This window comes from Camarhynchus parvulus, chromosome 6, assembly GCF_901933205.1.
Source record: "Camarhynchus parvulus chromosome 6, STF_HiC, whole genome shotgun sequence".
In the NCBI taxonomy this organism is placed as follows: domain Eukaryota; kingdom Metazoa; phylum Chordata; class Aves; order Passeriformes; family Thraupidae; genus Camarhynchus; species Camarhynchus parvulus.
In genome coordinates, this window is record NC_044576.1 from 9,278,398 (window position 1) to 9,294,758 (window position 16,361).

The following is a 16,361-nucleotide window of genomic DNA, read 5'->3' on the forward strand; positions in this document are numbered from 1 at the left end:
GCCGCGGTGCAGGGCCCGTCCCCCGCGCAGGCCCCCGGCGCGGCGGGGCCTCTCGCCGTGCGGCTGAGGGGGTCGCGCCGCAGGCCGGGCTGGGCCCCGGAGCGTGGGGCGAGCGGAGCGGCCCGTCCTGGCCCGGGCTCCCTTGATGCCTCAGCCCCGTCGCAGCCGGGAGTGCCTTGATAGCCCGGCAGGCTCCGGCCCCGGGTGGCCAGGGTGACCGGGACACCGCGTCCTGGCATTACGGGGAGGGGCCGCAGAACAAACCCGACCCTCCCAGATCCTCCCCTCTGCTCTGTTGGTAGGCTGGAGTCTGCGGTGGTGTCATCCCTCTGGTACTGTGGGCTGTCATCGCTGTGGTACCCGCTGAAGGCGTTTTTCAGGGCAGGGTAATAAATCCGTTAAGTTTTATTGCACCGAGGCGCCTCCATTGCCCAGGACTCGCGCCTTGGGGCGAGTGCGCTGCTGGAAAACCTCGTGCAGGTCAACTTTGTGTGTGCAGAGTTAGGATTCTCCATACAGCGCAGCATATCTGTGCTGGGGGAAAAGAAACATTTAGTGCATGAAGGTATCCCTGAAATAGCCTTATTTAATAAGGATATTCCCTCTATCTGTAATTTAAATTATCTGTGATAATCTTTTGGAGAAACTTTATCATGCTTATCCATTTTTTTTTCCAATGTCTGCCTTGTTTTATTTGCACTACTTTAAGTCTTAAGGAGATCTTTAAGAGTAAGCTGTGTGGAGAATATTGTGGGAAATTACCATGATAGTGGATGAAGAACTATTTTTATGAAATATGGAGCAGATTTTTTAACCACCACTTCTGCAGAGCATAAAGAACATTAGCAGCAGGGCTTCACACACATTAAGAAACTCAGTAATGGCACTGACAATACCAGGAGGATATTAATTTATATGTGCAGTGTATTTATACTGAAAGTGATTCTGAAAAGAGCTGCATAAAAACTTTATTATCAGAAGTGTCTGCTGTCTGTTTTCCACATGCTTCTATGACCGTCTAGAATCTTGGGTAGAATAATTCCCAAGACTATCTGTGACATTAGGGCACTTCTAGAGGTGGAAGTGCCAAGGTGAAAGCTAGGTCCTTGTTTGAGACAGAGCAGCTGCAGGAAATTTCAGCTACTCAGAGCTTTTGTTCCACCATTTTGAGGTCCTGTGGTGCATTAAATATCAGGTTGTTCTTGTGGTTCACTGCTTCTTTCTTATTTTTGACCTCTGGTAGACATTTAATTAATGCCATTCTTTAGGTTGCTCTTAGCTCAGCTCGATCCCTTTCCAATCACTGTTTTCATTTCAGGGTTGGTTTGGGAAGCATAGTGGAGTGGAACGGGTCTGACTCCTGCCGGCTCCTGTGCGCTGTCCTGGGTGCTGATTTCTGACTGACAGCCTCAAGGCTGAGCGGGCTGGGATGGTCTGTGATCACGCTGGTGGTCTCTGGTTTGTTCAGCTGCTGACAGCTGACATCTGTGCTGAAGGGTGATGTGTGCAGAAGGAAAAACTAGGAAGAAGTCAGGGCTTTTAGTCATATTAATCTGTAACTGAAATCTGGCTGGAATGACTTAGCTCCTGTATGCTTTTATAGATTGCATATTCAGTAGTTACTGCTTGAAGTATGGCTCTGACCTCGTTTTGAAATTTAAATGGAACCAGAGGGAAGTGACTGGTAGCACCTACAAGCTCTTTTTTCCTGTTATATATGATGTCATTTGCACCCGTTTTCCAATCTCCTTGATACATTTTTCTTATTCTGTCATGCGTTCTTTACTAACTTCTAAAAAAAAGAACTACACATTCTTCAGGCAGACATATGATGAAGAAAAAACGTAAAATTACCTGCGCTTAAGAAGCTTGCTGCTGCAGTGTCATCAACTGGGAAAAATGTTCTTCTCTTGCCTTTCTCTCTCAAGTCTTTACAAATTACTTTAAGTGAGAGTAGGTAATCCCTTAGGAGTGAGTGTATGTGTGCAAAGGTGGCAGAGGGTGAGATTTGCATGCAATAAGGCAGGTGTAGTAATAGTAATAATAATAATTTCTATGAGAATGGGCACAGGCATAAAGTGGTAAGTGCCGTGGTGACCTCTCTGTTCTTAGTCTTATAACATGTTGAAGTCTCGCCCACTTTTGCAAAATGACATCATGAATGCTTGCTGTTAAATCTTACAGAGAATTCTGCATGCAGACAGTATATGAGTTCTGTCAGAGCTCTTGCAGTCACTGAGCTCTTGCAGACTTAATCTGCTTCCAAAATGGTGCTGGTGGTGTTCCTGTTCCTCCAGTTGCCCGGGAGCCCTGGTCAGAGATGGGTGTTGATGCAGGTGTTGTAATAAGCTTTGAATCTGTGAAGTGGGAAATGACAAGGGAATATAAGCAGGTAGGAAATAACACTGATGAGTAGGGAATCAGGATGCTGGTAGCCCAGCTGTTGCCAGTTTGCTGCAAATGCTAGGTGGAGAGAGAAGAGTGTGTGGTTTTGAGGAGCTCATAGGTTTAAATTAGGACTGGGTGCTAGTTTCAGTGCTGCTGCCTTGGAGTAACACTTGCCACGTGTCTGGGCACATGGAAAATGTGGATAAGTGCCTGTTTAGAGCATCCAGTGAGTGGATGATGGCTGCTGCTGTTAGGAGCTACAGCTCAGGTCTGCTGGTAGGTGAGAGTGAGAAGGCTGCAGAAGCCTTGAAAGAGTAGACAAGAGAGTCTGGTATGATCAAGGACAGTTCACTGCTGGGATGATAGGTAGTGGCTAAGAAAAAGATCTAGTCATCAGCTTTTAAATAGATGTTGAGCTAAAAATGTGATGCCAGAGAAGGACAAGAAGTAATACTGTTTTATTTAGTAGGAGCCCTTTTTCTTTTTTCTTTTTTCTTTTTTTCAGGATCAATATTAACTTTTAAATTGGGTGATGAAAAATATAGCTATTCCTATCCCTTAGAAAATTAGGCATTCTGTAACCATGTTTTGTTTTTTGAAAGGAGGCTGTAAGAGAAGAAACAGTGAGAAAATAATTTAATGGGATTTAAATGCAGAAATGTGTATGAAAATTTTTTATAGTATCTATTTTTGAATTACAGGAATCTTAACATGTTATAGGTGACATTAAAATTTTTTCTATTACTCAAAATAACAGTGTTGTTTTTTAAAAAAACTTAGAAGTTCATTTGGTGGCTCATTACTTTTGTTTTTAGCAATTGTTCAGTCACACCAAGCAACAAAAGACCTTGGGTTTTACCTTGGACCAAATACATGATTTCTCCAGATGGACGGCTAAACAAACGAGAGACACTTTGGAGTTAAAGCTGAATTTTACTTCTAAATTAATACCTTATCCTTTGTGATGTTGTAGATTTTTAAATACTTAAAAAATTAAAACAAAATGAATAATTTCTTTTCACACTATTGCTCTTTCTTTGCAGTTTTAGCAATTTCAGCATTAAGATTATATTATTTTGGGACTAATTTTAAGATGCATTTGTTCTTTTTTTATTTTGAAGGTGAGCCCTGATTCCCTTTGCTAGCGCTGGAGCTGATGGTGTTCAGCATTCAGAAGATTCAATCTTTATTGTGGGAAATTGATTTGGACAATCGAATTTCTCAATTCAAAATTGCATGGAATCTGCTATACTTGTTACAAAGCTCGTAAGAGATCATTGGAAGCACCAGATAAATGTTGCCAGTTAGGAAAACAAATTAAAGTGAGCCTTTTCTCAGCATTTCACTGTTTGGTTGAAGGCTAATGTCAATATGAACACTTAACTAACACTTCTGATGATTTGGTCAGCTGCATTACTCGTGGCAGAAATTTGAGGTAGCAGCTTTTTGTTTTCCACAGCACCTGTGGCTGACGCTGTTTGCTGAGCCCAGCCCAGCCTGGCTGGGCAAAAGGCCACAGCTTTCCAAACAGAGGGAAAGCACTTGGGGTTGCCAGGATCTCTGGAGAGGTCGGTGATTAGCAGTGTCATTTGTTCCAGGGAGCTGGGCCCGGGGCAGGCAGTACAAATGGTGATTGCTTCAGGGAGCAGGCTGGCATTACCAGCTGCAGGAGCTGTGAGGGGAGCTGGAGCTGGCTGCTGTGGGGATGGCCAGCAGCAGCCACTCCTCTGCTGTGGCTCCAGCTCTGAAGGGAGCTTCATGCCTAGGCCTGAGCTTTGTACTAGGGCACTGTAGCCAGAAACCTCAGGTTTTGCTGTGAGGCTGAAATGTGTCTACAATTCATTGGCACTTTTTCTGATTAAGTTTGGTTTTATTTTATTAATAGACTTGGATTGTCTGGCTAATAAACAAACATGAGTCATCTGAAGTTGTTTGCAGCTACGCTGAAGAGGCATGGCTTTAAACTTCTGGAAAATCAGGATATAGCCAGAAGGGCACTTTTACATGGCCAACGGTATGTTTCATCAGGAACCTCAGAGCCAGTCCTGAGTGGGAATAATTCCAATTACGTGGAGGAAATGTACTGTGCATGGCTTGAAAACCCTAAAAGTGTACATAAGGTAAGTCTAAAACTTGACCATAATGCTGAGTTAAGAGTGGAATAGGTTTCTTTTACTTTTTCACTTGCTTTTTAATAAAAAGTTCAGGAAAAGGTGTTGTGTGAAATGAAAACTATGAAATTAATTTCCCACCTATTGATTGGTGTAAGACGTGATATTGCAACTATGAAAGTACAGGGGAGGCACAGGCATGGTGAGCAGAGTGGAAAGAAAGATAAGTACAGACCAGAAATAGACAGCTGCTCTGAAACTTTATTCCTCCATGGCAATGCTGGACAAGCAGTCAGTTAAGTAATTCGTTACATCCAGAAGAAGACCCAAGAATAAATATATTTAATTTTTTGGTTTTTAGTGAGGCTGTATCAGAAAATATATTTAAATAACACGTTGATGTTGGTACTTCTAACCTGTCTGAAGAAGATGAATGTTCAGTTGTCTTTGGATTAAACTATGGAAGTTATAGCCTTAAAACTGAATCTGAAATGGTCAGAGTATTTTTCTGAAGTATCTTGAAAAGTATTTTGTTTTGCATCTCTCCTTCTCTCTCCAGGCAATAGACATTTGTTTGCTTTTCTAAAAGCTCTATTACCCAAATCCTTTCTTGTGGATAAAATACATAGGCTTATTTTTTAACAAGCTTTCTGCTGACAAAGAGGGCTCTGTTATGGTGATACATGTACAGTAACTTAAGAAGTTGATGAGAAGTCTGATCAATTCTAAGACAGACAAGTCATTTTCCAGGAAGTAATGTGAATTGTGCCCAAAATATTTACCAAATTGGTTGTCTGTTCCCTTATTCTCAAGGCATGTATATCAAAATGTCACTTAGAAGTTGTTGTTCTAAGTCTGATAATCTGTCTAGAGTGTGAGGAAGTGACACACGCCAAGGGCAGAAACTAAAAAGGAAACCAAAAAAGGTGGTTTTGTAGCTGTTTTTTTCCTTTGGATGTTGTGTATGAACTTAGTCTTGTTGAAAGGTGACATAAGCAGTGCCAACCCTGAAGACTGACTGTTATTCACATAGCAGATTGACCATAGGTCTTCTATGTTACACCTGAACTTGGGATGGAGAAACCTTCTGCAGGAATGGCTCTTTTTCATTTGACTTGGAGCCCTTGTCCTGTAGCTGCCAGCTGAGCTGCACCAGTGTGGAGTGGGATAGCGCGTTGTCTGGGTGCACTGAGTTTCTGCAAAGCCCTCATGGTGTGTCAAGGCTGTAGATCGATACCAACCCTTTATACTGGGGATGCTGAAGGGGTGAACTCATGCATAAGGACTGTGAGGTGACATCAAGGTGACATCTTGTTTTTCATTGTATTTACATTATATTGGCTTTTGGCTAACTTCTTTCCTTTTAGATGGCTGAAATTCCTGGTTCAGCCCTCTTGCAGTGGGGTGCACTTCGCTGCAGGGAAGCCCTGCAGGCGTCTCTGTGGGCGGGAAGTTCCTCCCGGGCGGGCCGGGGAGCGCAGAGCCCGCCGCAGCGGGAGCGGGGCGGCCGCGCTGGAGCGCTCCGCCCGGAGCTGCCCAGGGTGCTGAGCCAGGGCTGCCCGACATGCTCACCTGCTCGGGGTAGGCAGAAATGCTAAAGACCCTGCCGAAAGGCCATCCAACTCTTCTGGCACTTCAGGCGCTGTCTGATATGGATCCCGTTGAGGTGATGCAGGTTGTGGGTTGAAGAGCAAGCAATAAATGAGTTGACTGAGGAATGCAGGGTGTGGCCTAGGGGGTGGATCCCAGGTGATTCAAGATGCATTTTTGTCATGGTTTAACCCCATCTGGCAACCACGCAGACACTTGTGCTTTCTCTCTCACACACATGCACGAATAGGGGAAAGAATTAGCAGGGTGGAGGTGAGAAAACTTGTGAATGGAGATAAAGACAGTTTAATAGGGAAAGCAAAAGCTGCATGCACAAGCAAAGCAGAGCAAAACTAGGAATTAATTCACCAATTCCCATGGGCAGGCAGGTGTTCAGCCATCCCCAGGACAGCAGGGCTGCAGCACATGTAATGGCGACTTGGGAAGACAAACAAACACCATCATTCTGAATGTCCCCCCTTCCTTCTTCTTTCCCCATGCTGAGCATGATGTGCTGTGGAATATTCCTTTGAGGGATATCAGTTGAGGTCACCTGTCCTGGCTGTGTCCCTCCCAACTTCCTGTGCACCCCCATCTCCCTCTCTGGTGGGATGAGGAGTGGAAAGGCCCTGACAGTGTGTAAGCTCTGCTCAGCAATAACAAAAATGTCTCTATATTGCCAATCCCCTTTTGAAATCCAAACCAGTTACTGTGAATTAACTACCCCAGCCCAAACCAGCACAATTATAAAACTGTGTGAATTCTTTCCTAGGTTAACTGTGTTTAATAAACTTGCGACAGTAACAAACTGAAGTAAATTCACTGTGTCCCTGATTTATGAGGCTTGAAAGAATATGATGGATGGAAATAATGGATTACAGCTATTCTTGCCTAAATTATTAGTTTTTTCACAGCCTGTGAGAAAAAGGGAGGGGGAGAAGTATGCCAATTAAATTTTACTTTGTTTCATCAACAAAATTAATTCTTTAATTTCTTGAAAAGCATCTCATTTAATTGCCTGAAAGCTGCAAATACTTTCCCAAGATTTTGTTGACAGAAATTGTTCAATTTGAGCTTTCATAAAACAAGTTAAAAATGTTAAGGGTTGAAGTCACCCTGTTTTCTTAAAAATACAGAAAAAATCTGGTTTTGACTGTAAAGTTGTGCATTTGTCATTCGGGTATAGAAAGGAGAGGAAGTGCTGGAAAATAATGTCAAGAGACTCCACGTGATGTTGATTATGGTTTTGTTAATGATTTGGCTCTCTGCAGGCCACTCATTTTTGTTGTTTTATTTGGTATGTCCAGCATGATTTAGAGAACCAGCTTTTGCATTTAGACATTGCATTCTTTTTCCTCATTTTCCTTTTTATACCTTATTTCTCCTCATGTTTTGTCTTAGATAATCCTTTTTCACAGGGGATGTGCCTCCTCATTGATTAGCTGGAAAAGCTTGATCTTTCCTGGGCTTTAAAAGTCCTACTCTATTCACTTGTACTTAGAAACTCCAGTTAATCAGGGCTCCTGAACTGTGCCTCTCAGAAGATTTGACTGGGCGTGTCTTCCCATGTATGCTTATTTAGAGCTGCTTGAAGTATGGCAGCCACATTCCAAAGTGGTTCTAAGATTTACTCCTTTCTATGTTTATCATGGTATCATACCAAGGAATATGCATGTATATCATATATATAATATATATTATATGTATAATATATATTATATATATTATAATATTATATATATATATATAAAGAGTTTTTATACTTTGTACAAATCCACTTCAGATGATTTCCTGCTTTTTCTTGCCTTTTGAATTTCCTACCGTCAGAGTGGCCAAAACAACAATCAGAATAAAATGACGTGTGCTCTGAAAAAGGCATCATTATTTCTCGTTGAAGCTTGGTGTCAGGGCCATAGATCATAAAAGAGAAGCTTGACAAGGCTCAGTTATTACTATCACAAGATTAATTACAAAACTGCATGGTTTGCTATGGAGTACATAATGCCTGCCATGTTATTCTGTGTGCAGCTGCTCTGCTGTGAGTGTGCAATCATCTCCTTGGTTTGTGGACTAGGAAAAGATGTGGGGGATTGTTTTGCTTTGACTTCACTTTATTCATTTTCTTTTTTAAATTATATAGTGGTGCTCCGTGTGTGTCTTCTAAGGCTTTACTATTCTCACTGTAGTTGATGAATATTGTGATGGCGCTAGGAAAAAAACCCAAACCATCAAGAGAAAGCATATGTTATGTGTTATTCTAATTGGAACACTGTTTATTATATGACAGTAAAATATTGCCACTGAATCACTTGAATTGTGTTATATTACTTGAGAAAATAATGGTTAACTACAATATAGATTTGCTGGCAGAAGAAAGAAAATGTATCATCTATTACTCTAGTATTTTTCTTTTGTGAAGATATTTCTGTATTATAAATCTCCTCTACCATTTTCTTGATGAACTTTACTAATTTAGTTGAGAAGCTGCAGGTTTGCAGTGAGAGCAAGCTGGTTGTCTATCTGTTCAGTCACATGGCAAATGCTGTTGCCAAAGACTGACATTGATACACAGGACTTGAAGACTATAATCTGGTATCAATCTTGAAAGACACTATAGAAATTTGTAGAGGCTTTGATGGATGTGTATCTAGTAAAAACTAATTTTCTGTAGCCAAATGATGTATTTTCCCTCCCCTCAGATTAAATGTCAAGCTTGTCCAACAAATCAATAAGTTCAAAAATGTGATAGGAAAAAGTAGTCTGGGTCCATTCTGTCTCAGCTGGCTGCATCTTCAGATGGAAACATTCTCTTTATATTTGTGAGTTTGCATGAAGAAAGAGCCCTATACTGATTCTCCTTAAAGAGATCACTTGTTGGGCAAGTCTTTTTGGAGTTTGTTAACAGCTCTCTCAGCAGAGCACTTGCCTAAAAAACACATTCAATTGCTTGTGGGACTGTGCTGTGATAACTTTTACATTTAAATGAAAGGTTTTACTCAAAAAAGGAACAGTTATGTTATTATCATCATTATGTATGTATCATGGTCTTAGAAAAAGTAGGGAAGAAACCTTAACATAAGCAAAGCAAGTTCTTTATTAAAACTTCGAGTGTGAGAGATGTCATGGATCCTAGTGTATTTTAGGAATTTCCTCATTTAATGTTTAATAATAATTTTTTACTGGGTATTGCCCAAATAATTTCTCCAGCCCAAGTAGTTTTAGTAGTTAAAAAAGGGGTTGTGATTGTTTTTCACAGTCAGGGGTCTCCAGACTCTCGGACTGGGTGCTGTGTAGGCATGGAATAACAATTCTGTTCTTAACACAGACCAAGAAGGTGACTAGAGAGAATCCCAACTGAAATACAGTCACACTAATAGGCTCTTGTAGACCACTTATAGGATGTAAATTCAGACTTCTAATCTCAGTGTGACTGCCAACATGTCAAGGCAAGAAGAATATAGGAAACAGGCATCAATAAGAGAAGAGAGGAGGAATGAATGCTTCATCAGTGTGTCTGGAACTGGCTACCACACATGATCTGTCTGCCTTAATTTGTCAGGGCATATAAAAGTCAGGCTATGTTTAGATAAGCCTGTGTAAGAGCAGGGTGATAAATTAGGTTTACTGTACTTGTATTGATGCAGCTTTGTATGAATAAAGAAGTAAGAGAGGTGCATTAAAACAATGTTTCTTGGGCAGGGGCCTCGTGCTAATGATGAGGTTCCCACCCACAGGTTCAATGAATCCCCCCACTTCCACAACTTGAGCTTGGAAGGTTGGGTGATGTTTGGCTCCTTTATGCTGCCCCTCTCATGGTGTTTCTGAACACTTTAGAGCTTTTAGAAATTTCAGTATGAAGACTTTTTTTAATGAAAGCAAAAAGGATTTTGTAAATATTTTTCTGTCATGCCATGCTTGTATTATGCTATTTAGATTCTTTTGTGGGTTCTGTAATGCATATATTAAGTAATCTTTTAAAAAGAATTGCTTTGGACTACTTTTTCTTTTTTCTGGCACTTGGTTCTTTGAAATGTAATGGAAATCTGCAAGGCTCACAGCCTTGCAGAAATTTATCTCTTGCAGTTCTTCTATTCCAGTCACAAAGATATGTAAGTTTTTAAATAGATTCCTCTTTGTTTTCTGAAGTTAGCCAGCTGAGGGAAGTGTTTTACACAGACTTCCTTCTTTGCTGAGTACAAGTGTCTCACATGTTTTGTCCCATTCTACTGCTCTCTGCTAGTGTTTGTATATCTGATACCATTCTAACCTGGTACAGTAACCACCTCATCAGAATGGAAACAGTTCAGGAAAACAAGATTGGAGCATATGTGAATGAATCAGCTTGTGTGAAGCAGCACAGAAGGAAATAAAAGGATCTCTTGTTTGTTGTGATTCAGTTTCTGAGATAAGGACTTTTCTAAAATTATGACTTGTACCTAAAATCAGGCCCATAATTTCTTTCATGGTAAGACCTAAGCTGATGAGAAAAGGATCTTAGAACAAGTCTCATTCAAAAAAGCTTTAATTGCTTTTAAAGTTTCTTCAAGAAAAGCTCTTAAGGACTGATTCTGATTTAGCATAATCAGTGTGTCTTGAAGTACCATAAATTCTATAAGTATCATTAAAGGAATGGATTTAGTTTATTAAGGTTCTTTGTTTTATAGGCTTGATAGCTCTTTACCAACAGCATTATATTGTACCCATTCTTGGCTGCCTGAATAAACACCACAATTAAAAAGAGCTGTGTGATTGGATAATATATGGAGATGCTTTACAGTCCTGTGTGCTGCAGAATTTTCTGCTGAGCAAGCTTGGTGTAAGAAATGAGAGGAAAAGTGTTCTGTGTAAATAAAACACACACAGTTCTACTGAGACTGGGACATATGGGTTTTTTGGTGTATGTGAGTAGATTTTAACACTGTAATGCAGTGAGGTTCCATTTGCAGTTTGTAAGAGCTGCTTTGGATGAGACTTTTTTTTGATGTTACAAATATTTCTCTGTGCACATGTGCAGTCCTGGGATGTGTTTTTCCGGAGCGCTGCCGCTGGCCAAGCAGCCCATCTGCCGGCTCAGCAGGAAGGAAAGGGATCGTTCCTGCAGAGCCACGGGCTGGCCCCCACACCGGCCACGGCTGAGAAGGTTGTTGAGGACCACCTCGCTGTGCAGTCCTTGATAAGGGCATACCAAGTAAGTGCATTTTGGGGTAGGGGTGGGAAGGCCTCTTCTGTGCAAACACCCTACTTCCTTTTTATGTTCTCATCTTCTAGAGGAGGGCAATGAGGCTGGTGATGGGCTGGGAACACAAGCCCTGTGAGGAACGTTTGAAGGAGCTGGGGTTGTTTAGCTTGGAGAAGAGGAGGCTTAGAGGTGACCTTATTGCTCTCTACAGCTCCCTGAAGGGAGGCTGTGGACAGGTGGGGGTCAGTCTCTTCCTCTGGGCAGCACTGACAGACCCAGAGGACACGGTCTCAAGCTACAGCAGGGAAGGTGTAGGTTGGATATTAGGAAAAAAAATTTCACCAAAAGAATAATAAAGTACTGGAATGCTCTTCCCAGGAAGGTGGTAGAATCACCATCTCTGGATGTGTTTAAAAAAAGACCGGACATGGCACTTGGTGCTATAGTCTAGTTGATATGTTAGGGCCTAGGTTGGACTTGATGATCTTGGAGGTCTCTTCCAACCTCATTATTCTGTGATTCTGTGATTTGTATTCTGGTATTAACTACTGTCTTGCTTCTGATCCAAAAGGCCTTGAACTAGACAGCTTTTCTTTCCAGCACAGTGTCTGAACATGGAAGTGTTGGATTCAGACTGGGGTGATCCTCTGGGTTGCTAGCTCATAATCCAGATTACCCACAGACCTGATGTTGGTCATCTGACTTAGCCCAGAAGGACTTTATGGAGACAGTGGTTTCTGAAAGTCTCTCTTCACCTCTGGGAAAGTTTGTACTGCAGTTCTAAAGGTTACTGCCATTCTTTAGGAAGGGATAGAATGTATTTGCCTTCTCATACATCAAAAATGAATCTTGAGATTCCTGATTTGAGCAAGATTATAGGTAAAAAGAGAGGGGAGAAATGATGAATTAACCAGAAACTGAATTTTGGGAGGCTGACAGTAGTGAGTTTGGGTTAACTTTGGTGGATTCTTTTAGAGAGCTGTTCATCAAAATTGATTTTGTTTTGCACTCTGATTATTAACCCTTTTATTAAATTAAGAAATTTAGTCTAATTTCATTATTTTTCCTCTAAAAGAAGAAGGAATTTGGAAATAGCACAGTGGGTTTTGTTAAATGTTTTCCAAATGAAAAACAAACTTAAATATTTTTGTTTATACTTGTATTTAGTATCCTAGTTTCAATAAAAGGCTTACAAATTATGTAAAAAGAACCCTAAAATAACCAACCCATAAAACTAGATCTGTTTTCAGCAAAATATTCCACAAGTATTTTTAAATTAGTAACTTTCCAAGAAATTTCCTACAGTTTGATTTGAGCAGATCTGTTCCTCCCTGCCCTAAGTATTTTAAATCCTGTTTGGTGTCATGAGAGGAATAGAAGAGGAACTTCTTAAAAGACCTTTTTTTGTACACATCACATTTTCACCATTGAGTTGGAGGGTTGTTGTAAAAGAGTAGAAATGTTTGCGAGTATAAAGAATATGTGAAATTTGCTTAGAAATAGATATGCAGAAAATAAGGAATTTTGCAGTAAAAATTTGGTGAAGTATTAGAGAAAATTGGAGAACGTTAGGCTGCTTTGACACAATTTACTCAAAAATAGTTCAGGGATTGCCATTTTGCTCCCTGTATTTGTCAAGTGATGGAACAGAAATGTCTGTGGAAATGGCAGGCACCCATGTGTCTGCAACAAACAGTCACAGAGGATTGCCTAAGGCAACTGTCTCCTTTTTAAAAGGTATTTAGTACCCTCTAAATTCAGTGCTGAAGGGGTATGATAATTTGTGACCTTTCTTTGCCTGATAATGAAATGAAATGGAGAAGGATACAGAATTTTCATTTCTCAAACCTGTCCGTGTTTTATTGTTTTTGTGGTAAACTGCTTTGTGTGGTCTGTTGAGCTGGACTTTTAGAAGGCAATTAATCTATTGCCTGTTCTAACAGAGAGCACTGGGCACACTGAAAAAAGGATTTTCAGTGGGATGGGTGTGCTTAACAAAAGTGAGGCCAGAGAAATCAAGGTCTAGTTTCTAGTTTACTCTGTACTTGCATTTAACCAGATGGCAATCAATGAAAATTTTCTATGTATGTATTTTCACAAGGTTGATCTCTAGTTTTTGCAGATGTTACTGTTTTCTGTATTCAGTGAAAGTAGTAGGACTTACTAAAAATGCCTTGATATTGAGGGAAATACTGTCTTTTAGTGAAAGACCAAACTCCTCCTGGAATAACATGGCACAGCATTTACTGCTCTGCCTTTCTGGGTTTTGGCATTCCTGCTGATCTTCCTCTTCCTGTTAATACTGAAGAGCAGATGTAACTTAGGCAGGTGAATTCTTTCCAGTTGATGATGTTTGAGATAGAATTGTTTGCTTTGTTCCAGTCAGATAAACTTAGTGCTGCTGTAAGCAGTCAGATGGCACAGATGTTGCTGTGGGCATCATTTGGCCTGTCAGAGTTTTATTATTGGTGATTCATGAGATGCAAAGAATCACAGAAGTCAGGTTGTGATTACAGGGCTGGTAGTTCCAAAAAAGATGCCATATTTCTGGTTTTTTTGACTGGAAACCATTTTGTTATAAACTCTCCTGCAAATATACAATAATTGAACAGTGTTTTTACATCTTTCTTGATGAACCACACTGTAATCATATTCTATTACTGTGTGATGCACTTCACTATTAATGTTTCACTTTATAATTTTGGGGTTTTTTTCAGGGGCAATTAGGATACTAGTAGTGTGAATGAAATTCTACCCAAGAGATGCAAATTTCTTGTTAAAAAAGAAAAATTATATGGAGAAATAATTAATATATTCTTCTATACAAATCTTTTAATGAGTTAATTTGGTATATGAGAGTCACACATAAGAGGCATGTTAAAAATGGTTTTATATTTGTGACTCTCTGGGATCAATTAGTTATTGATTCTGTAGCAATATTATATGATCATTCATGGTTTATAGCAACTTGTGGCATGCATTAGCACCAGTTACACTGATCAGTGAGGACTTTAGCTGGCTGAAGTCCTCACTCAATTTGTGTTCTTCAGTGTCTTGAATATCAATTCTATCAGATCAAATTTCTGAAATTTCATGAATGAAAATAGATGCTGTCAGATGACATCTGATTTGGAGCAGAGCTCAGGAAGAGTGATCCCTTCACTGCCAATAGAAACTACTTCAGCACCAATCTGTTTTAAATCAGCAATTCTGTATTTTAGTATAATGCAGGTGCAGAAAGGAGGATTCAGACCAAAATACCAAATAACTGAATTGGCAAATGGTAAGATCTATTAGGCTCATCATTGTTATTTAATTTTACCCAGAGACTGAGAGTGTACTCTCTAGTAGCCTTCTTCACTAAAACTCCAGTGTAATCCCAGTTAAATTGTGTGTCAGACAACATAATGAAATTATGTTGTAATGTGTTATCTTTGATAGAGATATATATGTAATCAGTGATATAATGCTTATTTTTTGTTTTTATGGGAAAACTTGAGAGTATGTAACCCTGTCATCACATTAGTGATGTTTGCTTGTTCAGCTTAATGGCTGATATTATGGAGAGATATCACTAACTTTTTCCCTTTGTCTGACTTTTAGTGTGATTTCATTTTGCTCTGCTTTCCTCCTTTTTCAGATCCGTGGCCATCATGTGGCTCAGCTTGATCCCCTTGGAATTCTGGATGCAGATTTGGATTCCTTTATTCCATCCGACCTTATCACCACAATTGATAAACTCGGTGTGTAAGCTGTGTGCCTTCTGTGTGCCTTCTTATTGAAATGCTCATTTGTGTATCCCTGCACTGAGGGGATTTCATAGACATTGCACAGATTCATAGAAAGGCTTGGGTTGGAAGAGACCTTAAAGATCACCTAGTTCCAACTCCCCTCTATGGGCAGGGATGCCACATTTCTGGGATGCTTCTACCTTTTCTGCTTGCTGATATCATGACATAGAGTCTTTGAGCATCTCTAAGGAGGCTAAAATTTCAGGATGAAGGAATTTCTACTCTGAGATCACAGGTGAGGTTCCTGTGAATTCATCTTCTGATGAATGATTGTTATAAATGCTCTATAAACCCCCTAACTATTTTATTTCTGAACCACACCAGAAATTAATGCTAACCAGTACATTCTGATAAGAGTAATCTATAAAAGTCATCTTAATTACTCTTAGAGCATTGCAGTTCATACTTGTTTGAACTGGGGACATCTGAAGGGTAGTCAATAGGGAAACCAAGCAATAAAGAAAGCACTGGACAAAGAAACTTTAGGGTAAATTTCATACCAAATTTGCAATCTAATGTCTGATACTTATTCCTTATGTATATCTTGAAGAAGTCTCTTTGAAGTTAACAGAAGAAAATGTGGAAAGCATAGAATTCTTTACCCTGTGGATATAAGCCAAGGGTGATTATATCTTCTATTATAAACTTCAGTTTACTGCTAAAAGAGTGTAGTGCACTAGGGTCTGCTTTTGCAGAGGTTATTCTCATTGTTAGGAGGGCTTGTGTCTGAGAAATTGGCACTGATCAATTTCTTTGCCTCTCTCTACTTGAATAAAAAAACACCTGATTGATTTTTCTCTGCTCTTCAATCTACCTGGTTAGTTTAAAATGTGGTTTTCTACTTGATGGAGACACTGAATCAATTTTTCTTTGATGTGTAAGGAAGCTTTTTCGATCAGACATAAAACATAGTGCAGGAAGTAAATAAAACACTCTCTGCCTCATTTTACTATAAGCATACCTACTCTTTGCTGCTCTGTTTTCTATTTCTAGTGTAGGGAAAGAAGCAGTTCTGATCATATAAAGAAAGTGGATACCTAAGACTAGAAGGGTACTTACACAAATTGGGTCTTCTCTCTGAAGTTTGTCAGCTTTAATTAAGGAAAATTGCCGACTAGAAAATACATGAGGCATTTATTAAGCAAATACAATTAATTTGGAGCATGGGTGACTACTAGCATGTCAGTACACATTTCTTTACACTCTACAGATAATTTAGTACAGGGTGTTGTGACTGATCAGAAGACATCCACTGAAGCCCTCATGCCCATAGGAAAAATATGCCAGACCTCTGAATGAGAT

At 40.0% G+C, this 16,361-nt stretch overlaps 1 protein-coding gene across 3 annotated transcripts in view; it reads left to right on the forward strand.

Annotated features, from left to right (window-relative positions):
- OGDHL (oxoglutarate dehydrogenase like) overlaps positions 1-16,361 on the forward strand; it is a 48,093-nt gene that overhangs the window by 164 nt on the left and 31,568 nt on the right. The window contains exons 2-5 of one of the 3 annotated variants that reach the window (XM_030951601.1): positions 3,510-3,710; positions 4,274-4,508; positions 11,104-11,277; positions 14,909-15,011. In XM_030951601.1, coding sequence (XP_030807461.1) covers positions 4,302-4,508; positions 11,104-11,277; positions 14,909-15,011 — 484 coding nt within the window. In that variant the 5' untranslated portion in view covers positions 3,510-3,710; positions 4,274-4,301. Of the gene's footprint in view, positions 1-3,478; positions 3,711-4,273; positions 4,509-11,103; positions 11,278-14,908; positions 15,012-16,361 lie in introns of those variants that run through there. The other 2 variants (XM_030951603.1, XM_030951602.1) reach the window with 2 other exon arrangements.